General features: G+C 37.6%; 1 protein-coding gene across 5 annotated transcripts in view; it reads right to left on the bottom strand.

Moving 5' to 3' along the window:
* GREB1L (GREB1 like retinoic acid receptor coactivator) overlaps positions 1-26316 on the bottom strand; it is a 260458-nt gene that overhangs the window by 59161 nt on the left and 174981 nt on the right. For 2 of the 5 annotated variants that reach the window (XM_033837607.2, XM_033837608.2), the window contains exons 8-15: positions 13417-13545; positions 10339-10455; positions 9623-9742; positions 8457-8594; positions 6699-6884; positions 2191-2517; positions 996-1124; positions 324-458 (exon numbers count right to left, since the gene is read on the bottom strand). In XM_033837607.2, the coding sequence (XP_033693498.1) occupies positions 324-458; positions 996-1124; positions 2191-2517; positions 6699-6884; positions 8457-8594; positions 9623-9742; positions 10339-10455; positions 13417-13545 (1281 nt within the window). The remainder of the gene's footprint in view (positions 1-323; positions 459-995; positions 1125-2190; positions 2518-6698; positions 6885-8456; positions 8595-9622; positions 9743-10338; positions 10456-13416; positions 13546-26316) is intronic. The other 3 variants (XM_033837609.2, XM_019930541.3, XM_073790574.1) reach the window with 2 other exon arrangements.

Below are 26316 nucleotides of genomic sequence, written 5' to 3'. Positions count from 1 at the left end.
GTGAGCACAGCTGGTGGAGTTAAGGAGAGTACACCAAGGATCCCCGCTCCCCCAAGAAAACAAAAACAAAGAGAGGCACTGCTTAAAATAAAGTCTTTGGCTTTGATTTTAATTCTAGGAGAAATTTACTAAGAACAAAAGCATGGGGCCCAGGCCACAGGGTAAGGCATTTTTAACTTGAGCCAGATTTATCATGTAGATAATGAGGAAAGGCCTGTCATAATCTGTGACTTGAAGACAAGACCTCAAAACCCTCAGAACGACTTAGCTTCTATGTCTGTCCTGAGGACTAGTTTCCTCCTTTTGGCCTGTGGTGACATTACCCAGGTTCTGCGTGGGGATCATAGCAGCAGCCTCCTGAGGTGACACACATTCATTAAGGTCTCCATTGAAAGGGGTCACCACACTATCTCCTCTTCTCTGTTGCATTTTTTCTAGCAGCTTGTCTAGGTCATCACCTATGACAAAATAAAGTGGAGATAAGAAAGTCACAAGGAATGACATGTTTGTATGTCTCCAAGTTGGGCAGCTACGCTGGGCTCCCATCGATATCTGTTGGTCATCCCACTTTCCACGTCGGAATTTACACTCAGCCACCCCTGTAGCAGGATCTCGGTAGCCAGAGCTACCCTTGTTTGTATCGTGCTTACAGGTTCCATGCTCCCACATACTAAATCTCTCTCAGCCCCTATAATACTCAGAGCAGGCAGGACGGGGTCATTATATCTCCATTTGACATATTAGAAAAGTGAGATCTGGGGAGGCAGAGCGTTGCCCAAGGTCACACAACAAAGCAGTGGCTGAGCTGAGGCCTCACATCCTTGTGCCTGGACCCCTTTGCTGTGTCAGTAACAAAATGCTTAGAAGAAACCATTCCAAATGAGGGAAGATCAGCGGGCAAGCTTAACCTCCACACTCAGCTCACACTAAGATTTAAATTCAGAAAATCACGCAGCCAGGGGCCGGCAGTGTTGCTGAATCTGACTGCCACTCACCTAATGATGTGGTTTTGAAATGCGATGCCAGGAAACTGACCTTTCCTGTGATGAGCTCATAACTAATTTCTTTCAAAAACTCACTTGTGGTGAGCATGCTCTCTGCCAGAGCTCTGGACTGATGCTGACCTGCAGAACAGAGGGGGAGACAACATGCCAGTGAACAAATGTTCACCGGGAAGTGATTTAGAACAGCAAGAACTGGAAACACAACTAAAGTGTGTAGCTAGAGGGACTTGGCTAAGAAAAGTATGGCATATCAAAAGATGGGCGATTATACAGCATTTGAAATGACAGTTTCAAAATTTCATTTGAAAAGTTTATAATACAAAGTTAGGTATCAAGGGAAAAAAATAACATACCTTATGTTTGTAATGGTGAGAACACACCATGCATCTATTTAAAAGACTCGGGAGGAATGTGAAAAACCTTTAAAAAGTTGTGTCTGCATGGCTACTATGAATATCAGTCTTAAAAATATAAACTTATGTTGTTTTTTTACTAATGAAAATTAGAAAATGAATGTGTTACACTTTCTGATGAAGCTTTTTGAAAGAAATATGTATCACAGAGAGATGGGCAGGTGGGTTTGGTCAAAGCAAGAGGGCTTGGCCCCTTTGCTAGGAAGCGGTGAGAGCCATTCACTGAGAGGAGAAAAGCAAAATTTGGTCCAAATGGCAACTCAGCAAAATTTGGTCCAAATGGCAACTCAGGATGGTGCCTGATAGAAAATCAGCACCAGAAACAAAAATCAATTTTGTAACATACCAACTTTCTGAACGTTTTCTTTAGGGTCAATGTTATAACATTAAATATCCTCTTAGTGAAGAGGTGAATATATGAGCTAAGTTCCTGGCAAATATGATTAACTGGCTTAAACCACCTGTGGCAATGGCTTTATCACATGCTGGAGTGGTAACATTTCCAAAACATCTTAAGGACAGAAGTTACATGAGACAAGGGTATCTGTTACTAGGGTGTGCTTTGAAATAATGCTCCCACAACCAGCTGACAGGGACAACAGCCAAACTAAGGGCTATAAAAATCTGATCTGAGGAGCAAAGGAAAAGTTAAAATTAGGAGGAAGAACCCAAGTTGGAGCACTTGACCAGAGATTAATCACATGGATGCCTGAAACACCCCATTTAGTATTATACAAATGGACAGAGGATGAATGAATGAAAAAATTACTCACCTAATACTACCACACAAAACTCATTTCCTCTGATTTTCGATGCACAAATTGTCACAACATAATCTGGTAGTTTTTGATAGTGTCTCATTTCACTGAGAGTCCTCAATGTCTCTGAAATGCCCTCCGCCAAGGAGTTCTGGGTCACAATCACATGAACCAAGTCTTGAGATACGCTGGCAATTAACCTAGCCAGCCAGGGGAGTTGTCCTGGTGACACAGGCGTGCACTGACCACCCATCTGCAGGGCTCTCTCTCTCAGAGTAAATTCCTGCATAGCTTTCAGCATAATTTGCTCAAATTCTTCCCTGAGAGGTATCTGATCAGGACCTAAATTGAAGAGAATTACAGCTAGAATTTTTTTTTTTAATCACAGCTAGAAAAGACACACACACACACACACACACACACACAAACACACACATCAGAGTGCAGTCTATTGCAGCTGGCAAACAAGCTCTTTTTCCTCTAGTGGCCTCAAGTATACTGCCTCTACTAACCATTTTCCATTGCTAAATTACCTTCTCTCTTTTTTGTTTGCCTTGATACACGTTTATTTTTAAAATGCAGACTTCTATTCTTGATATCTTTAAAAGAAGATGTGCTCAGAGACAGTATCAATTCCATTGTATGCCTTGGGAGATGGTCACTGAAGGTGGTATTTTTGTTGACATATTAAACTTGGCGTTACAGAAATAGTTAATGACTAATGAAGCAAGAAGCTAACCTACTGGTATATAATCAGCTTCAGGCTTCACTCATTTCTCATTTTATTCATAGGTGCCTTAGAAGAACATTTTAATGTATTGCCTCTATACCTAATTTTGAGAATACTGTCCACAAGGAAAACTAAGTTTAATTATTTTTCACTCCCAATGTATATTTAGGCAGTTCCACGCTTTCCCCAGATAGAGAATGCTCTCATCACCTAGTTATTCCCCAGGGTTCTGGGTTAAGAATGGCATGTGGCCCTCTTCCCTGGCCGAGGTTATGGTTAAGCTTACATGGGTGATCTGTGGTCCCTGGAATTAGAGGTATTTTGTTTCTCTTTAGAAACTCAACCAGTCTTTTTTTTTTTTTTTTGGCGGAGCCGCGCAGCTTGTGGGATCTTACCTTCCCTACCAGGGATCGAATCCACACCCCCTGCATTGGAGGCACAGAGACTTACTCACTGGGCCGCCAGGGAAGTCCCTCAACCAGTCTCTGAGACAAAATAAGCAAGTCAGTGTCTGGCATCCAAGTGACACAAATGAATTCCTACACTTAGTTTAAATTGAAACTGGCAAGACTGTTCACTCCTGCTACTCAAAGGCATTTCTTTTGCTGTGTGGACCTGAGATTTGAAACTCATCCTCCTGAAACAGATATAGACCCCCTCAGTGTCTGTGATCTGAGATCAAGCAATAGCTTCAGAATCCAAAGCCAAAATCCCCTTGCAAAGAATACAGGGATGAGGGACTGGACTTCTGTATGAGAACGAGGCACCTGAGTGAGTCAGAAACCTTTCCTTCCTCTAACAGGGGTTTAAGTGGCCTCCCTGGACCCTGCCCATATTCTCAGGGAAAGTAAAAAAAAAATGCAAGTTTAGTAATGGATAGGATAAGGAAAATTAAATAAAATATCATATATTTTAAAAATAAACAATTTTAATTGGAAAAAACCAGTTTTTCTCAGGATTGGTTGGAGCCAGAGGGAAGCAGGAAAGAGGGCAAGAAAATGGCAATACATGGAAAGAGGGCAAGAAAATGGCAATGCTTACATTGTGTTTATGTTTCTGTGCCTTCCCCAATCCCTTACTAGAGGATGCCTTATTATCACCTGGGAGCCACCAAAGCTTCTGATCTTCATTTAACTTTATCAAATTAGCACCACGGTTCGTGGCCACTGAGTATACACTTAGTAGTGAGCTCAAAGCGCAAGATCTGTACTGACTGCATGGAGAAGAAGGGAAGATGGTCATGTACTTAAAGCTTTCTTCCATCAGAACAAATGACAGCTCAAAAGCATGTGGCTGTGACTTCTCCAGTTCCCTCCGGCCTCTCATAGACAATCTGAGGAGGCTGGTTAATAGGTGTGTGCATAAGGCCCCCTCCAAACCACCATGGAGTAACATTTTCTGTTAGGCAGCATAATTAATTCCAAATATGAAGGCATTCTGGGAAAATAAAATATCAAACATGTTCATAGCGTTCTCGGTTGCCTTAAAACTCACTTTTACAGAGTTTTGACTGAATTACTGTTAGGAATTGAGAAATGGAGGAAAATGTATCAAAGTTTAAATGAGGTAAGAAACTTTTTAGAGTAAATTGCCCTGCTTCCAATCACCTCCCGTCATTTCTGCATCCTTAGCCTTTACAGCTAAATTGCAGGAGCCTTTTCTCCACTTTTCACAAGCTTGATAATATATAGTAATTTTTTTTCTTCAGATGCTTATCTCCAGTAACTCAGTGTAGCCCAGGCATCAGGTCCGAAGGCTTTTCAGATACAGCCACCATAATAGGAAAAGACAAGGTTCCAATAGACTCAGAGTCCTCCAAGAATCTCTGGATTTGCTGATTTCATTATCTACTTCAAAAGATTTTCAGATTGTGAAATAACAGAGACTTTTTTTTAAAAGTGATTGTAGTGGAAAGGTCTGTTCTTTCTGAAAAATCTTGCTTTTCTTCTTCTCTGTTACCTTCAGATAACTGAGCCATCCAAGTGTTACACCTGTCCTTTTAGAAGTTTGGATTTATTTTTTCAAATGTCAATTTATAATCTTTAGCATAGGTGAAACTATTCTTGCTGCCTTCTTCAAAACTTCTGAAGGCAAAAAAAAAAAAAAAAAAAAATTACGGACTCCAGAAGAGTTAAAGAGAGAGATGTTTCAATGTACAAAATTTAGATTAAGAAAAAGAAATATCTATTTATGTTGGACATTGAGAAACATAATTAATTGGTTGCAAGTAAAACCCTGGAGAGAACTGATTCTGCAGGGCAGAGAAGAGTTTTGTCTAATTGAATGGAGATTGTTCTATTTTTTAAGAAAAGAGCTTTTACTAATTTAAGGAAAGAGGTTTTGTTTTGACCATTTAGTTCCTTTAATTAACTTGGACTTTGACTATTTAAATTGGTATTGAGATTTTAAAAAATGCTATACTGATAGGCTTGGTTAACTAAAATAGCATTGCTTTATGTGGCCTTGTATAACTGATTCTGGATACACCTAGAAGCTAGTTTTTCATCTTGGAACACGGTTGAAAGTCAGTATGTATCAATTAAAATGATGACATCAAATGTCAGACCCGGGAGATTTTTATAATTTTACTACCTACTAATAAAAATGATTAGCAAGTCCTAGATTTATCATGAAAGTGGCTCATGAGATACCTGAAGCCTTGCAAGTTTCAAAAGCCTGTGTCAAAGCAGATCCCATGTCAAAGTAGATTCCATGTCAAAGCAGGAGTTTGGGCTCTCAGGGTACTAAGAGTTGCAGCCATGATTGCTAGCTGATGCTCCAAAGACTGAAGCTGAAGCTTGTGTGTGTGTGTGTGTGTGTGTGTGTGTGTGTGTTTAACATTGTTTGGCCCATGTTTTTTATTATTTAACACCAAAGTATTTAAAATCATTAAAAAAAAAGTCACAAGAGTGCAGATAAAATTTTTAATGTGTAATTTTACATCTTGACCATTTTCCTAAGTAAATCAGTGGTTTGAAGTCCTGGAGTAGGTATATAATTAGGCTGCATATTAGATGGCCTACTGCAGTTTGCAAAATAAAGGACATTGCAATGCAAATGCTGCGGAGCCACTAAAGTACCGTCAGGGCACCTGCATACACCCACTGTGGGGCTCAGGAGGAGATATCAAATAGAGGAAGTGAAGGGTTCATGACCTAGGTATCCCCTTACCCTAAAGCTCAGAAAACCTTCCAGGGAGGTCCAAGTTACTACCTCAATGAAAGGAAGCAGTTTGGGATTACATCAAAGGGATGGAGCTGGAGAAGAAAAAAATGGGTGTAGGGGCAGTGGATAAACAAGATAAAAAGGCTAAGTGGAAAATTGGAAAATAATTGTCTAACACAATGGCTACATTTGCATTCCAGATGGTAGCTGCACTTTCAGAAAGGTGGCTTGGCCTGACTCACAAGGGAGGTACCCACAGCCCTTGGACAGTCTGCCTACATCAACTACTTTGGAGACTTTAGGACCATTATGGCCCTGGACACCAGGTGGAGCAATTTATCTCTTCTAGGACCCAAAGAAGCAAAGCCAGCAGCAAGGGAGGCTAGATCTGAGGGAAATAGGGGGGAGAAAAAGAAATAGGAAAGGAGTAGGAAAGGAGTAGGAAAGAAATGGAGGAGAGGAAAGGGAAAAGCCATAGAGAATGGGGTTGAAGAAAAAGAATGTTAGACGTGAAAGAGGGTAAAGTAAGAGGTGGATAAATGTGAGAAAGTGGGTAAGAAAGGAAAAAAGTATGTTCCAAAAAAGAATAAAAATCGTCGCCATCAAATGATTATTGAAAATTGCTTACCCAGCCGCACGAGATACTGTATTGTCAGAAGAATCATGTTTTCCACACTCAGGAGCTGGCTGCCAGTCAAACCTAACTGTTCCAAATCTTTGTTTTCCAACTGTGGAATCTTGTAGCAATTCACCAGCAGAGGACTCACAACAATGTCACCAACATTTCCATAGAAATAGGGTAAAGTGCCATAGCCTGCCCCAATAGAAGCAGGTCAGTGAAGTTCAACATTTCTTTTTGAGGTCCAACCAGGTATATTTGCTCAACTAGGATCAACGATGCTTAACAAAGTTCCCTGCCCTCTGAGATGGCTACCAAACAAATCACTCAAATATATCAATCCCAGGGAATTCACGCAAATGCTCTAAATTCTACCCTGTCATTAAATTAGAAGAACAGGAAGCAAAATACTCTAATTATATTAATACTCAAACTATATTATATAAGAGACATGTTAATATTATATCTCTGACATAGAGGACTGATGAGAGTTTGCAGAAACATCTCTGTACCCTTTGTAAAACTGCAAGAATAAAATGTTTTCAGATAAAATTCCTGATCAAGTTTCTCTTCAGAAAAGAAGTCAGAAAACAAACAAACAGACAAGCTACAATAACATGTGTCACTTCTTGAGGTTTTCTTTTAAAACATTTAAGCTAAATTCATTGATCAACAGCAATATTCTTCCAGTTGCAGGGACTTGGAGGTTCTTACTCTTTTTGCTATCTCAGCCATTTTTGTTGTGTTCTCTTCCTAATTGTCAGTAAACAGCCTTAAATCGTCTTAGAAGTAGATAGGACACAAATGTGTTGAAAATACACCCTGTATTTGTGGTATGGTGAAGAGAACAGTCCCTTTGTGAGTCTTTCTAAAAGGCAGACACCAAAGGGTCCTCATGTTTTATGTATCTTTCCAAGGCTTAGTTGCACTGTGCATGCAATTCAAATGTTCAGTAAGAACTTCCTGACTATATGGAATTTAAACAACTGGGATTCCCCCTAGTGCCTATAGGTCCAGGAGCAGTGGATAGGGCAGTCTGATAAAGAACAGGGCTCAAAGCGAAACCATCCATGTCTGGCTCAAGCCAACTGCAAGAAACAGATAACACCTCACATAGACATACCATAAAGATCTAGTGGGCTTAAACACCCTATCTGTTTAGTCCCGAAGGTAAAGCCGGCAGTCTTCTTCTTCTGGCCTAGGCTAGCCCCCCGACGAGGGCACTCTTGATGGGGGTATGAAAGGCTCTAAATTAGTCATGGAATCTAGGGACCCCTACATTTCTACACCTCCACTTATAGAGGGCTTGGAAAGGCTCTCACTCCTAAATGCTTCCCCTTGGTTTAGACCTGCAGCTCTGGGGCCTCTTGGTTCTCCCAAGTGGGGCCTCTTTGCTGGCTCAGTTTGTTCCTTTTCTCTGCCGTTTGGCTCCCTTTGACTGAAATGAGCCGTCCCCAACCTTGTCTGCTCTCATCCACCCCTCAGTTCCCCAGCTGAAACATCACCTCTGAGATGATGGAGAGTTTGGCTGTGAACCTCTAGACTGCCCCACTAAACAGTGCTCCTTGTGGGCAAAAAGACTTTGCCTTATTCCCAACTTCTAGTCCCATGTTTAGGATATCATGAAGGAGCTGACCAATAAGTGCTTAAAGAATTAATAGATGGATCAATGAATACCTTCATGAACACATGAATAGACACGCAGTGAAATGGAGGATTGTTCCTAGATTCCAGCAGACACAGGCAACTTGGAATTCCTTTCCTTACCTATCAGGATTACTGGTCTAACTCCTGAGTTACTCAGCAGATTTTCAGGAACAATTACAGTTTCCCCTGCAGGAATGGGTCGAGGTTGTAAAATTCCAGTTAATGGGGTCTGTGGAACTGGGGCAGATAAAAGGGACTCTGGAAAAAAAGTTGTTTGACAAGAAGGATTAGCTAGGAAGGATAAATGAAATAGAGTTGAAATCAACACAGCGTTAATACTTTTAATATGCAAGTTTTATAAGTCTAATGGCTTTTTTATTAAAGTAATTTGTGTTTATTGTATAAAATAAGTGAGAAAAACAAACAAAAATATCAACCATTATCAAATCGTCTGGAGATAACTACTATTTAGCATTTTGGCAGTTTTTCCTTCTAGTTGTTTTTCCACATACAGTATTTTGGATTCTGTTTTGTATTTTATCTCCCCCCACCCTAGATTATCAAGGCATATCTACTCATTACAGAAAACGTGAAAAGTATAGAAAAGTGAGAATAAGGATAAATTCATCATTAATCAGTACTACCTAGAGGCAACCACAGTAACATACCGGCATAATTCTTTCTGTATTTATCATTTCTCTGTAGATTTTAGAATCATTTTTTAAACAAATGTAAATTTTTAAAGAACCCCGTCTATGTCTTAGCATTGGTATATTTACATTTGTCTGTGTTTCATACAGCAAGGTAGATGAGCATTTGAACATTTAATTGTAAGTACCAAATGGCCACAGCTTGGATATTATAAAGGAGAACCAGTTGGTTTTTCAGGATTCTAGTCACAGACTGAACCATCCAATTCAGAAATAATAAGTATAGGTCACATAACGAACCAGATCACAGGAGGATACATCAAATACCACTATTGGCAAAGCAAGTTCATTTATGCTCTATAATGGTGGATTGGTAGCATCATGCCCTACATAAAGAGTGGTTTATTGATACTATAGTGTAAAACAAAGACAGATGGTGAATCAAGATCTTTTGTGATGGCACATGTGCTTATAGGGATGGCAGATGTGATGCGGACAAAATATTAGCTGCTACGGTACTGGACACAAAAGTTAGTTAAGGAAATTTATTTTCAAGGGTTCATGGAAAGAACGAGAGTAGCAGATACCTTTGTTAATTTAAGGAAACTTAAAACCCATCTTCTGTTGAAATCTTACCAGTTCTTGAAAGAGGGCGAACTGCAGGAATAGGTACAACTAAAGCAGATTGGGGGACAGGTGACCCAGGATACCATCCTCGGTGGCGTTTCTTTGGTGGTCCAGAAATGAACATGGTAGCTGAATACAAAAAGAAAGATGAGCCTTGTCCTTAGTCATGGAAGAAGGGAAAGAAGCCAAAGTAACATAGGACCTTTACTATGATTATACTCAGCAAGTCGAAGTCACTTTTCTAGAGGTAAAGATAAAGTTAGAAAAAGTCACACACTAACAGCACTAACAGCTGCAGGCTGTTTTACAATGTACCGTTTCACCCAGATTATTTCATCTGATTCTATCAACAACCCTGTGAAGTCGTAGGACAACTACGTTGTTATACCCATTCTGTAGATGGTGAAAGGAAGGCTCACATTTACCCAGAGTCACACACAGAGAGGAACTTTGAACCCTGCACTTTGGTCATCAAAGCCCATGGCTTTTCAAGACACTTCTTATATATTTGTTTCAATGTTATCTCCTAGGTAGGCCCACCCTTGTAGAATCACCAAGATATGTTCATCATAATTGTTCATACCAATCATAAATTTTCAAAACATTGTACGAGAAGCTAAGGAAAAACTGGGAGTGTGCTGCCAGATAATTAATCATTCCAAACTCTCTGGAGCACTTCTTCCATAATTAAGTGTTATTTCAAAACTCTAAGATGGGTATTGTACCTTGGTCTCCTGAGGCAAAGCTAGGTCTTGGTGACAAAGAGTAATTCCCTGGGCGGGCTGGAGTGGAGCTAGACGCACTGCTCTTTCCTCCATGGCTACTGTTTCCATTAGCAGCATCTGTGGTACACAAGAGGAGCCACTCAGAACAGAGTCTGGGCAGGACACTGCTTTCTGTGATGCTGCAACCATATGACAAACCTCACATAGGATTCAAAGAAATCCCACTGACGGAACAGCCCAGTTGTACAGATCCAACTACAACCAACAGAGTACTACTTTAACTAACATGAAATGTCACCCAAAATAATTTTCTAGGACCCCAAGAGATCTTTGAGAATTATTTTCAGTGAAGTCTTTGGAGATGGTGGGTAGAAAAGAAGAGAAAACTTTTTTTTTTTACCTTTTATCATGGAAATTTTCAAACATATATAAAAGCAGAGAGAATGGTATATGAACTATGTACCCATCACCCAGCTTCAACACTTACCAACATGTGGCCAATCCTGCTTTACATATACTCCCTATCTTCCCCCCCCACCCACAGACACACATATGGGCTCTGGATTATTTTGAAGCAAACTCATTTGTCATATCATTTCATCCATAAATACTTTTGTATGTGTTTCTGAAAGAAAAGGACTCTTAAAAAACATAACCATGATCTTTTTTATACTTAAAATTAACAATGATCAATAATTTCTTAATATCAAATATCCCATCAGTATTCAAATTTCTCCCAATCAGCTCAGAAATGGCTTTTTACATTTCTTGTTCAAACTGGGGTTCAAAAAATATCCACACACTGAATTTAGTTGCTATGTCCCTTAAACCTCTTTTAATCTATAGAATTCTTTTTCTTTTTCTTTCTAACAATTAATTTGCTGAAAACCTGGCAGAATTTCTCATTTCCTGTATTTTGCTGATTGGATATCCATGGTGTCATTTGATGTCTCCTCTAATTCCTAAACTAATCATTAGATATAGATGTTTGCTCAGATTCAAGTTTGATTTTTTTTGGCAAGAGTATCTCATAAGTCCTACTGTATACTTCCATTAAGAGGCACATAATGACCAGTTTTCTCTTTTCCTGTGATGTAAACATTCATCCGTGGGTTTAAGAGTTGTCAGCTTAATCTACAAAGTTGTTCATCAGCCTCTCATCTGATGGTTTTAGCAATCATGATGATTACTGCCAAGATCCATAATTTCATTAATTTTTCTTCTATGCTGTAAAAACTTGGACTCAGTTTGTTCCAGTCTGTAATCTAAACAGAAGGCAGATTCTGCAAGAATTGTTGGACCAGAGTAAGAACAAAAGTGGTCTGGATAAATTATGATACCTAACTGTTGGAAAGTTTCCAAGAATGATAGGTTCTCCTTCTCTTTATTTTTCTTCTACCTTTCTGACCATTTCTTTTTCTTAAACACTGAAATTGTCTACGGGTCTGCCTTTAGTTCATAGCTTGCCTTACCCTACATTTCTCCTTGGCTGACACTATTTACATGGTGATTTTAACCATATGCTGGTGGCTCAACTTTATACCATTAGTCCTGTTTTCCTCCTACGATAAATTAAATTACCGTTGAGTAGCGCCACTTGGATGCCTGATGGGTATTTCAAACTCATCATGTCCAAAATTGAACTCACAATCTCCTCCTGGGGAACCTGCTCCCCTTGCTGTATTCCCTATCTCAAGCAATGGTACTAACCATTAGCCCAGAAAGATGGACGTCAACTGAAACCCATTCTTCTGTTTTATGCTCCCATTAATCAGTCAAGTCTGCTCATTTTACATCCTGAGTAGCTTTCCAATCTGTCTCCTCCTCTCCAACCTATTTTCACCCTGGTCAAGGACCTCATCATTTCTCAACCAGACTATTGAACGACCTGCAACTTGTATTCCCAACGCTTTCTTTTTGCTGCCAAAATGATCTAGCTTAAGTTAAAATAAGACCATGTCACTCCCCTGTGCCATAAGTTATAGAGTGAAATCCATACTTCTTATCCTGACCCCCTATGACCTTTCCCTTTTCTGCCTCTTGCTCACCTCCTGCTACTCCCTGAGTTTTACATTGTATGTTTCTAACGAGTCCAAACTGCTGGAAGTTCCTGCACATGTCATGCTGCTTTTTTCCTTTCCTTTTCCTTTCAAGCTCTGCTCCTGCTTTTCCCTGAATTTGAAATGTCTTTCCCCTATTCCCTGACCAGGGTTTGAAACCACGCCCCCTGCATTGGAAGCGCGGCATCTTAACCACTGGACCACCAGGGAAGTCCCCAAGAACCCGTTCTCAATTACTCCCTAAAATGCTGGGCTAACCCCCCCTCCTCTGTGCTCCCCTAGGATATTATGTATTTATTGCAGTACACTGAAAATATCTTCTTTTACGTTGATCTCCTCTGCAAGGTTACAAGTACATTAGAGGTCAGGGACTGAGCCTTATTTATCTTAGTATCTATCCCCAGTTCCTCAGTATAGCAGGTATCCAAGAAATTTTTATTGAACAGAATCAACCTGCTTTGTCTCCCCTGTGTGCCAAATGTCATTCACTGACTCTTCTGGATGTAACACAGAAAACACAAAGCTTTGTATAAACGTGCGTTATAGTAGACAGCCCCACTTTTGCCTTCAACTGGCAAAGAAGGAGCTTCTGTTTTCTTCTACCAAATTGTCAATTAAATTTCACACAAGTCTTTTACGGACTAGGTATTTACCAAATAAATATAAGTGAGGAGGGCTTCCCTGGTGACACAGTGGTTAGGAATCTGCCTGTCAATGCAGGGGACACGGGTTTGAGCCCTGGTCCGGGAAGATCCCACATGCCATGGAGCAAATAAGCTCGTGTGCCACAACTACTGAGCCCGCATGCCACAACTACTGAAGCCCGTGCGCCTAGAGCCCGTGCTCCGCAACAAGAGACGCCACCGCAATGAGAAGCCTGTGCACCGCAACAAAGAGTAGCCCCCGCTCGCCACAACTAGAGAAAGCCTGTGCTCAGCAACAAAGACCCAACACAGCCAAAAATAAATTAAAAATAAATAAATTAAAAATATATATATATAAGTGAGGAAAACATCACCTGCAGCAAAAGTCTTCCCTACAACCTGCAAAGATAAAGCCAGTGGCTTCACAACATTCTTATTCCAGGTCAGGTCCTGAGCTCCACTTAAATTGATTGCAGAATTAGCTGGACTGAGAACCGGCGAATCTTTAAAATGAAAGAGGTTGTTCAAATTAGAAACTATATATGCAGGAAGGAAGTTAATTCAACAAGAGTGAGCTGAGAGAGACTATAGTAGACTATAGAATTTCAGTTTTTCCCTTGATCTATTTTAAGAAAGTCCATTTCTCTGTACATAGGTTTTCTTTTCTTTTTTATGTATTTAACAAACACTCACCAGTGGGTACTACGTGCTAGGTGCTAGTTTTAAGTTTAAGCACTTTAAATATATCAATTCACCTAATTCCTATATGAACTCAATGAGGCTGGTACTATTACCTTAAATAATGGTAGCCATGTAACTTGGTCGTATGATGTGGCATCAAGGATATCATCATGTGCCATATTAAAACTGTCTCCACAGTTTCCCTTAAAGCCATATTTTAATGAGATATATTTATCTCTATCCAGATAAGTTTGTCATTTGAAAAGTGTCATGTAAGCTAAGTCATTGCAATGTAGGGGAAAGAACTTTTCTCTGAAGAAAAGTTGCTTTAATATTTGGAATAAACTAAAATTTTTCCTTATGTAATACCAGAGACATCCAAAAGAAAATTCTTATTTGGCAGAAAAACCATATGCCATTTCAGAGGCAGGTTATGGGAGAGATAAAGACTCCAGGCAACTAGAATTTTCCGAAATGAATATAATAGACCCCAAATCCCTGACTCTACACCAGCAGAACAGCTTAATCAGGTAACACAGGAAAGTGTCAAAGGGACTGTTAAAACTCTGAGAGTTTGAAAAACTCTGAGAGTATCCTGTTCTAAAGCACAGGATACTGACGGTGCTACATTAGAAACTATCTAAAATATTAGTGCTCATGCCACAATGTGATTCCTGATACATCTGATCAGTGCTTATCATAGGAACTCAAAAGACTGAAATGGTTCCCTACTGGCTCAGAAGAGTTATGTGCCTCTCTGAGGGACTGACTTACATCAGGGAGTGATTTTAAGGTCTACAGGAAGAATAGAGGCCAGCAACTGCACATAAAATATTATAAAGTGACAGGAAACTGAAGACAACCTGAGTTTTTCAGGTATTAACAGAGAACCTTACAGGACAGGAATTCCAGGTAAATTTGACATGTCACTACACAGGTTGGTTATTACGTTTCAGGTCACAAATATGTTGTTTGGTGCAAGACTAGTAGCTTACTACACTAGTCTATACCTAGAATTTTAGCATATTTCTAACAGTTCAGGTGAGCATACAGGTGAAATCTGGTTAGCAAATTATAAAGGGTGGTAACCTTTTCAAGTCAATGAATTCAAATTAGCACAAACAAATATTTAAATAATAACAAAAGTGTACAAAATCAATGTACAGAAATAAATCTTCCTATATAAAAACAATGAACAACAGTAAGATAAAACGTCTAGGAATAAGCTTAATAAGAAATGTACACAACTATATGAAGAAAAATTGATCATATTTCTTATATAATGTCTGGGATTTGTTGTAAAACATTGAGGGAGGGAGGGAGAGAGGCAGTAATACTGAAAATATGGCCATGTGTTCATAATTATTTAAGCTGGGTAATAGGTCCACAGTGATGGTCCGTGATATTATTCTCTCTATTTTTAACTTTTCATATTAAAGATTTTTAAAAATTAAAAATTTTTTCTGAAGACCTTGAAAATAGGCCTGTACAAACGTTAAGACAACCATGTTTCAGATCAGAAATATTCAATGTCAAAAAAATGCCAATCAATCTAAGTTAATTCATAAATTTAATATGATCCTAGGAAAATACCAACAGGTTTAGATATTATTAGAATTACTATTAGAATTATTAGTAAGTAAGCAAATTGTTTAAGTAAGCAAATTGATGTAATGTTGATATGAAAAAAATAAGCACACAAGAATAGCAAGAAACATTCTGAAAAATAAGAGAAATGACAAGAGGCTAACATGATGATATAAAGACTTATAAAGCCACAGTCTATAAAATACTGTGGTCCTAGTGCATTAGTAGACAAACAGAACAATGGAAGAAAAAAGACAGTAAGAAGCAGATGCAAATACACATAAGAATTTAGTATAAGATAAAGGTACCAGCCCAAAGCAGCAATGAAGATGAACCATTCAATAAACTGTGCTGTGGCAATTGGACATATAAGAAAAAAATTAAGTTGGATCTACAACTTACACCAAGTACCAAACAAAATCAAATGGACCAAAAGTAGAAACTTAAAAACTGAAGCTACAGAAATAATAGGAGAAAACATGGGAGAGTCAATTATCACCTTGAAATGGAAAAGGCCAAACTATTGTTCAAAATGCAGAAGCCATAAAAAATTTATATATTCAGCTATATAAAACTTTAAAAATTCTGTATGACAAAACACACTATATATGCAAACAGTAGCTAGAAGAGAGCTGGAGTGACCATACTAATACCAGAAAAAATAGACTTTAAGAAAATATTATTACTAGAGAAGAAAAAGGACATTTTATAATGATAAAAGTGTCAATCCACCAGGGAGACATAACAATTATAAAAATATAAACATATAAACAACAGAGCCCCAAATTCATGAAGCAAATCCTGACAAAACTGAAGAGAGAAATAGTCAATTTGATGATAACTGTTTGAGACTTCAGTACCCCACTTTCAATAATGGATAGAATAACTAGGGAGAGAGTCAAGAAGGAAATAGAAGACTTGAGCAGCACTATAAACCAATTAGATGTAACTGATATCAACAGAACATTCCCTGAACAAAAGCAGAATATACATTCTTTTCTAGTGCACAGGAAACAGTCTCCAGGATAGACAATATGTTAGGTGATAAAACAAGCCTCAATAAACTTAAAAGAATTAAAATCATACAAAATACAATCTCTAACCTCAATGGAATCAAATGAGCGATCAATAACAAGGAAATTTGAGAAATTCACAAATTTGTGGCAATTAAACAATGCATTACTAAATAACCAATAGATCAAAGAAATCACAAGGGGAATTAGATATCACTTTAAGATAAATGAAAATGAAACCACGACAACTGAAAACTTATGAGATACTGTTTAAAAAGTGCTTAGAGGAATATTTATGGCTGCAAATGCCTATATTAAAAAGGGGGACTTCCCTGGCGGTCCAGTCAGTGGTTAGGACTCAGCACTTTCACTGCCATGGGTCCCTGTTCAATCCCTCGTTGGGGAACTAAGATCCCACAAGCTGTGCAGCATGGCCAAAAAAAAAGGAAGAAAGGGCAGAAGATCTAAATAGATATTTCTCCAAAAAAGACATACAGATGGCCAAAAAGCACATGAAAAGATGCTCAATATCGCTAATTATTAGAGAAATGCAAATCAAAACTGCCAAGAGGTATCACCTCACACCAGTCAGAATGGCCATCATAAAAATGTCTACAAACAGTAAATGCTGGAGAGGGTGTGGAGAAAAGGGAACCCTCCCACACTGTTGGTGGGAATGTAAACTGGTACAGCCACTACGGAGAACAGTATGGAGTTTCCTTAAAAGACTAAAAATAGAGTTACCATATGATCCAGTAATCCCACTCCTGAACATATATCTGGGGAAAACCATAATTTGAAAAGATACATGTACCCAATATTCATTGCAGCACTATTTACAATAGCCAAGACATGGAAGCTACCTAAATGTCCATTGACAGATGAATGGATAAAGAAGATGTTGTACATATATACAATGGAATATTACTCAGCCATAAAAAAGAATGAAATAATGCCATATGCAGCAACATGGATGGACCTAGACATTATCATACTAAGTGAAGTAAGTCAGAGAAAAACAAATATCATATGATATCACTTGTATGTGGAATCTAAAACAATGATATAAATGAAATTATTTACAAAACAGAAACAGACTCACAGACTTAGAAAACAATTTATGGTTACCAAAGGGAAAGGTTCAGGGGGAGGGATAAATTAGGGGTTTGGGATTAACATATGCACACTACTAAATATAAAATAAATAATCAACAAGGACGTACTCTATAGCACAGGGAACTCTACTCAATATTCTGTAATAACTTAAATGGGAAAAGAATCTGAAAAAGAATAGATATGTGTATATGTATAACTGAATCACTTTGCTGTACATCTGAAACTACCACACATTGTAAATCAACTATACTCCAATATAAAATAAAAATTTTAAAAATAAATAAATGAAAAGGAAGAAAATCTCAAGTAAAAAGAAGTAAGAAAAGTAAACTAAACCCAAAATAAGTAGAAGAAAGGAAATAATAAAGACTAGAGCAGAAATGAATGAAGTAGGGAATAGAGAAACAATAGTGAAAACTGGCAAAACCAAAAGTTTGTTCTTTGAGTAGATCAACAAAATTGACAACACTTTAGCCAGACTGACCAAGAAATAAAGAGAAAAGATGCAAATTACTAAAATCAAGAGTGAAAAAGAGGGCATTGCTAGCAAACTTACAGAAATAAAAAGAATTATAGAGGAATACTATGAACAATTGTATGCCTTTGTTATGGACTGAATTGTGCCCCTGTCCCCACAAATCATATGTTGAAGCCCTAATCTCTAGTACCTTAGAATGTGACAGTATATAGAGTCCTTAAAGAAGTAATTAAGGTTAAATGAGGTCATAAGGGTAGAGTTCTAATCTAATATGACTGGTGTCCTTTAAAAAAGAGGAAGAAACAACAGGGATGTGCATGCACAGAGGAAAGGCCATGTGAGGATATAGCAAGAAGGCAGCTGGTTATCTACAAGCCAAGGAAAGAGGCCTCAGAAAAAAAAAACACCCTGCTGCACCTTGATCTTGGACTTGCAACTTCCAGAGCTGTGAGAAAATAAATTTTTGTTGTTTAAGCCACTCAGTCTGTGCTATTTTGTGATGGCAGCCCTACTTAACTCATAAAGACATCAAATTAGATGACTCAGATAAAATGAACAAAAAGGAAATACTAAGGAATACACTATAAAACTACTAAAGCTAATATATGAATTAACCAAAGTTGCAGGATACAAGCTCAATATACAAGTCAATTGTATTTCTATGTACTTGCAATGAACAACACAAAAATAAAATTAACATAAAAGTTCCATTTACAATAGCATCAGAAAAAATAACTACTTAGGAATAAATTTAGTAAGAGAAGTGTAAAACTTATACTTTGAAAACTATAAAACATTGTTAGAAGAAATTTTTAAAGACCTAAATAAATGGAAAGACATTCCATGCTCATGGATTGGAAGACTTAACATTGTTAATACAGCAATACTCCTCAAATTGTTCTACAGATTCAATAGATTCAGCAAGCCATACCAAAATTCAAGCTGGTTTCTTTGTAGAAATTGACAAGTTAATTCTAAAATTCATATGGAAATGCAAGAGGCCCAGAATAACCAAAATCATCTCAAAAAAGAAAAGCAAAGCTAGAGGATTCATACTTACCCATTTCAGAACTTCATACAAAGCTACAATTATCAATCAGTGCAGCACTGGCATAATGAAAGATGTACAGATCATCGGAATAGCATTGAGAATCCAGAAATAAAACCTTACATTTAATGGGCAAATGTATTTTGAAATGAGTGAGTGCCAAGAAAATTCAATGTATTAAAAAATAGTCTTTTCAACAAATGTTATGGGAAAACTGGATATCCACATGCATAAGAATGAAGTTGGACCTCTTCCTCACACCATATATAGACATTAACCAAAAATGGATTATAGATCTAAATGTAAGAGTTAAAACTATAACACTCTTAGAAGAAAACATAGCAGTAAATCTTCATGGCCTTGGATTAGGCAATGGTTTCTTAGATGTGACACCAAAAGTACAAGCAACAAAAGAAAAAAAAAATAGATGAATTGGACTTCATCATGATAAAAAAAATTTGTGCTTCAAAGGACACCATCAAGAAAGAGACAACTCATATAGTGGGAGAAATATTTGTAACTCATATATCTGGTAAAGGACTCGTATCCAGAATGTATAAAGAACTCTTACAACTCAATAATAGAGAGACAAATAACCCAACTGAAAAATGGGCAAATGATTTGTAAGACACGTCTCCAAAGAAGATGTACAGATAGCCAATTAGCACATGAAAACATGCTCAACATCATTAGCCATTGGAGAAACACAAATCAAAACCACAATAAGATACTACTTTACACCCACTAGGATGGCTAAAACAAAACAAGACAGACAATAACAAGTGTTGACCAGGATATGGAGAAATTGGAACCCTCACACATTACTGGTAGGAATGTAAAATGGTGCAGCCACTTTGGAAAATAATTCCTCAAATGGATAGACACAGAGTTACCATATAACTCAGCAATTCCACTCCTAGCTATAAAATGAGAGGGAAGTGAAAACACATGCCCATAAAAAATCTGTACCCAAATGTTCATAGCAGCATTATTCATAATAGCCCCAAAGTAGAAACAACCTAAATGTCCATCAACAAATAAATGGAAAAATAAAATATGGTATATCCATAAAATGGGATATTTCAGCAGCAAAAAGGAATGAAGTACTGATACATGCTACAACATGGAGGAACCTTGAAAACATTACGTCAAGTGAAAAAAGCCAGTCACAAAAGGCCATATGCTGTAAGCATGCAGTCAGAAAGCACCGTTAGGCATTAGGTAAGGTCAGAGTTAACTTTCCAAAATGTAAATCCTTTTCTGTTATTCCCTAATCTTTACCACCTTGCGCATGCTTCTATTCTTGAATTTATCAGGTATGGTGACATTGGCATATTCAGCATTTAACACTAGTGGTTTTGATTATTTGGGAGCAGCCCCAGTGTCCAAAATGCAATAGCCTGTGATCTTGCTCAGACATGAATCTGAACTGCAGGCTGTTGTGCAGAATCTGGTGCTTAGATAGTGAGTAAGCAACTGATTGCCCAGCATCTGTATCTCACCAAGGCCTGATTATCTCTACTAGTGAGTGACCTTTTAAGCACTGGAGGATTTGCAAACTTGGAAAATTCCTTGAGCAAGTCACAGCTCTATGCTCTATGTTGTAGGAGTTTGTAATTTCCTATTTTTGCCACTAGGTCATGAGCTCCTTGAGGGCATTCCCAGCTCCTGGCACAATGTCTGCCACATCATGGTTAAAGAAATAGAGTGGAAAAAGAGAAGCCAAAACGACTTCCTTATCTTCTTTATGCAATAGTTCAATAATTCTCTGTTAGTGCAAAATCACTGGGGGGCAAAAACTTTCTAAAAAAGGGAGCAATGTGGACCTCCCTGGTGTCGCAGTGGTTAAGAATCCGCCTGCCAATGCAGGGGATACAAATTCGAGCCCTGGTCCGGGAAGATCCTACATGCCGCAGAGTAACTAAGCCCGTGTACCACAATTACTGAGCCTGCGCTCTAGAGCCCACAAGCCACAACTACTGAGCCCGCGTGCTGCAACTACTGAAGCCTGTGCGCCTAGAGCCTGTGCTCCACAACAAAGAGAAGCCACCAAAATGAGAAGCCCACGCACCGCAACGAAGAGTAGCCCCCGCTTGCCGCAGCTAGAGAAAGCCCACTCTCAGCAACGAAGACCCAACACAGCCAAAAATAAAACAAAATAAATAATTTTTTTAAAAAAGGCAGCCATTTAAGTAGCAAGTTGAAAGAATCTGAATTCTGGTTTTTTCACTTAATAACTCTTTTTTAAAAAAGCCAAATATTAACCTTTTCTGAGATTCTGATTCATGATCTGCAAAATGGTCCTAAAACCTACCTCTCGGTAGCGATTAACATATTTAGCAAGTGCCTAGAACACAGTAGATATTCAATAAATATTTGTCTTGCTAAATCTCAAGTGTTTTCCAGATGCTTGAGAGCTTAAATCTTTACAAGCTCTCTTTTTGCCCTTGGCACCTGTATTAAACTTAGCCTACATAATTTGCTTCTTTTCTGAGTAAAGTACTCTAGACCTATTTTCACATTCAGACTACAATTAATGTTCTTCTAATAAGACACAATATTTCTATTAATGCATGCTGAGGCTGCATCATTTATTTGTCAGCCATATTTTACTTTTGACTCAAAAAGTAGTATTTAATTAAAACATGATAATTAAAACACAATTACCCCTATAATTAATGTTAAGTCAGATATCTTCCTAACCTGTTCTTACACTATTCATTTTTTAAACAACTTTATTGAGGCATAATTGACAATAAACTGCACATACTTAAGGTATGCAATCTGATAAGTTTTGACATATGTATATACTTGTGAAACCATCACCACAGTCAAAATAGTGAACACATTCATCACCTCTAAATCTCCTTGTCATCCCTCTTTCCTGCGTTTCCCTTGCTGTAAACAATCACTGATCTGCTTTATTTATTCATTTGGCCATACAGCTTGTGGGATCTTAGTTCCCCCACTAGGGATTGAACACCGGATCCCAGCAGTGGAAGCGTAGAGTCCTAACCACTGGACTGCCAGGGAATTCCCTGAGCTGCTTTAGATTAGCTTGCATTTCCTAGAGTTTTATACAAATAGAATGATATTTTTTTCCTTTTGTCTGGCTTCTTTTGAGTGAATTATTGCCTTAATCATTTTGAAATCCATCCATATTGTTATGAATATCAATAGCTCATTACTATTTATTGAGTTGTATATAACAATTTATTTATCTGTTCACCTGGATAAACATTCACCTGGATGGACATTTGGGTTGTTTCCAGTTTTTGGCTATTACAAATAACGCTGCTATGAACATTTGTGCACAAATGTTTGTTGCATATACTCCTTTTCTCTTGGGTAAATATCTAGGAATGGAATGGCTAGACTATCTGGTAGGTGTATGTTTAACTTTTTAAGAAACTGTCAAACTGTTTCCCAAAGTGGTTTTACTATTTTACATTCTCAGCAGTGTACAAGAGTTCCAATTCCTCCACGCCCACACCAACATTTGGTATAGTCAGTCTTTTAATTTTAGCCATTCTAAGTATGTGGAAAATCCCGTTGTTGTTTTAATTTGCATTTTCCCAATGACTAATGGTGTTAAGCATCTTTTCATGTGCTTAATTACCATCATATATCTTTTGTGCATTTTAAAAATTAGGTTATTTTCTTATCATTAAGTTTTCTTTTTTTTTTTTTTTGCTCCGGACGCGCAGGCTCAGCGGCCATGGCTCACGGGCCCAACCGCTCCGCGGCACATGGGATCCTCCCAGATCGGGGCACGAACCCACGTCCCCTGCATTGGCAGGCGGACTCTCAACCACTGCGCCACCAGGGAAGCCCCCCACCCTTTTTTTTTCATGTTTTTAATGCTATTATAAATGGTAGTTATTTTAAAAATCTTAATTTCTGATAATGCATTGTTGATATATAGAAGTACAATTGATATTTGTATATTGATCTTGTATCCTGCAATGTTGCTAAACTCAGTTTAGCATTTTTGTAGATTTCATCGGATTTTCTCCATAGAAAATCTACTATGAATAAAGACAGTTTTACTTCTTCATTTCCAAATTGGATGTCTTTTTTTTTTCCTTGCCTGACTGCACTGGCTAGAACCTGCAGTACAATATTGAACAGAAGTAGTAAGAGCGGACATGCCTATCTTGTTCTGATCTTAGGGAGAGAGGTTTAGTCTTTTATCACTAAGTATGTTAGCTGTGGGGTTTTTTGCAGATGACCATGATCAGGTGGAAGGAGTTCCCTTCTTTTCCTAGTTTGTTAAGAGTCTTTATCAGGAATAAATATTGAATTTTGTCAAAGCTTTTTTCTGCATCTGTTGAGATAATAATATGGTTTTAGTTTAGTTTGTTAACATGGTAAATTACATTGATTGGTATTCAAATGTTAAACCAATCATGCATTCCTAGGATAAACTCTACTTGGTCATGATATATTATCCTTTTAACATATTGTTGGGTTCAATATGCTAAAATTTGCTTACTAAATTTTGTATTTATTTCATGAAGGATATTGGTTTGAACTTCTCTTATAATGTCTTTGATTTGGTATCAATGTAATGCTGTCTAGAATGAGTTAGGAAGTAGTCCATTCTCTTCAATTATTTGGAAGTTTGTGTAGAACTGGTATTATTTCTTCCTTAAAGGTGGAATCTATCAGTAAAGCCATCTGGGCCTAAAGGGTTGTTTTTTTTTAAGGTTTTTGTAGCTATTTTATTTATTTATTTTTTAACATCTTTATTGGAGTGTAATTGCTTTACAATTGTGTGTTAGTTTCTGCTTTATAACAAAGTGAATCAGCTATACATATACATATATCCCCATATCTCCTCCCTCTTGCATCTCCCTCCCACCTTCCCGATCCCACCCCTCTAGGTGGGCACAAAGCACAGAGCTGATCTCCCTGTGCTATGCAGCTGCTTCCCACCAACTATCTATTTTATATTTGGTAGTATATATAAATCCATGCCACTCTCTCACTTCGTCCCAGTTTACCCTTCCCCCTCCCCGTGTCCTCAAGTCCATTCTCTACATCTGTGTCTTTATTCCTGTCCTGCCCCTAGGTTCTTCAGAACCATTTTTTTATTTTTTAGATTCCATATATATGTGATAGCATATGGTATTTGTTTTTCTCTTTCTGACTTACTTCACGCTGTATGACAGACTCTAGGTCCATCCACCTCACTACAAATAACTCAATTTCCTTTCTTTTTATGGCTGAGTAATATTCCATTGTATATATGCACCACATCTTCTTTATCCATTCATCTGTTGATGGACACTTAGGTTACTTCCATGTCCTGGCTATTGTAAATAGAGCTGCAATGAACATTGTGGTACATGACTCTTTTTGAATTATGGTTTTCTCAGGGTATATGCCCAGTAGTGGGATTGCTGGGTCATATGGTAGTTCTATTTTTAGTATTTTAAGGAACCTCCATACTGTTCTCCATAGTGGCTGTAACAGTTTACATTCCCACCAACAGTGCAAGAGGGTTCCCTTTTCTCCACACCCTCTCCAGCATTTATTGTTTGTAGATTTTTTGATGATGGCCATTCTGACTGGTGTGATATGATACCTCATTGTACTTTTGATTTGCATTTCCCTAATGATTAATGATGTTGAGCATCCTTTCATGTGTTTGTTGGCAATCTGTATATCTTCTTTGGAGAAATGTCTATTTAGGTCTTCTGCCCATTTTAGAGGGTTTTTTTGTTTTGTTTTGTTTTTTTAGGAAAGATTTTAACCACATTTTCAATGTATTTAATAGATACTGGGCTATTCATGTGTATTTCTTCTCATGTAAGCTTTTATAATTTGTGTCTTTCAAGGAAATTGTTCATCTCATCTAAGTTGTCAAATTTATTGGTATAAAACTGTTCCTAACATTCCCTTATTATCCTTTTAATATCTTTCAAATCTACAGTGATGTCACCTCTCTCATTCCCGATATAGGTAATTTGTGTCTTCTCTTTCGTTTTCCTGTCTGGTTAGAGCTTTATCAATTTTACTGATTTTCTCAAAGAAGTAGTTTCTGGTTTTATCAATTTTTCCATTGTTTTTCTGTTTTCTGTTTCACCGATTGCCACTTTGACCTTTATTATTTCCTTTCTTCTCTTCACTTTGGTTTTAATTTTGTCTTATTTTTCCTAGTTTTTTAAAGTGGAAGCTAAGTTCATTGACTCAAGAGATTTCTTCTTCTCTAATACAAGTTTAGTGCTATAAATTCCCCTCTAAATACTGCTTTAGTGGCATCCCATAAATTCTGATATGTTCTTTTTTCATTTCCATTCCATTCAAAATATTGCTAATTTCCCTTTTGATCGATGGATTATTTACAAGTGTGTTATTTAGTTTTCAAATTTTAGAGATTTTTCAGAAATCTTTCTGTTACTGATTTCTAGTGCAATTTCACTTTGGGCAAAGAACATTCTTTGTACTATTTGAATACTTTCAAGTGTATTAAGACTTGTTTTATGGCCCATAACCATGATAACATAATTATTTCTGTTCCTCTGTATGTAAAATGTCTTTTTTCTCTGACTTGGTAAATGTTCTATGTGAACTTGAGGAGAATGTGCATCTTGCTGTTGATACGTGAAGTGTTCCATAGATGTCAATTGGGTCAAGTGGGTTGATACTGTTGTTCAGATAATCTATATCCTTATTGATTTTCTGTTTACCTGTTCTATCAATTGTTGAGAGAGAAGTACTGAAATACCTACCTATAGCTGTGGATTTATGTATTTCTTAAAATAATTCTATCAGTTTTTTCTTCATGTATTTTGAAGCTCTGTTGTTAGGTGCATAAATGTTTAGGATTGCTCTGGCCTCTTGATTAATTGACCTCTTTATCATTATGAGGTTACCTCTTTAATCTTTGGTATTATTCTTTGTCCCCAAATCTATTTTGCTTGATACTAATATAGCCACTCAAGGTTTCTTTTGACTACTGTTAGCATGGTAGATTTAAAAAATACTTTTACATTTTACCTGTTTGTGTCTTTTTATTTTAATTGTATTTCATGTAAGCAGCATAGAGTCAGGTCTTACTTTTTTCTGATCTGATAATATTTGCCTTTGAGTGGGGGTGTGTTTTTTATTTAAAAAATTTATTATTATTACTTTCATTGGGCTGCACCACACGGCTTGCAGGATCTTAGTTCCCTGACGAGGGATCAAACCTGTGCCCTCAGCAGTGAAAGTGTGGAGTCCTAACCACTGGACTGCTGGGGAATTCTCTGAGTGGGGGTGTTTAGATCATTTACATTTAATGTGATTCTTTTTTTTTTTTTTTTTTTTGCGGTACGCGGGCCTCTCACTGCTGTGGCCTCTCCTG

Source organism: Tursiops truncatus, chromosome 13 (genome assembly GCF_011762595.2).
Source record: "Tursiops truncatus isolate mTurTru1 chromosome 13, mTurTru1.mat.Y, whole genome shotgun sequence".
Classification (NCBI taxonomy): Eukaryota; Metazoa; Chordata; class Mammalia; order Artiodactyla; family Delphinidae; genus Tursiops; species Tursiops truncatus.
Note: the sequence above shows the minus strand (reverse complement) of the source record. Positions and strands in the feature narration are given on the sequence as shown.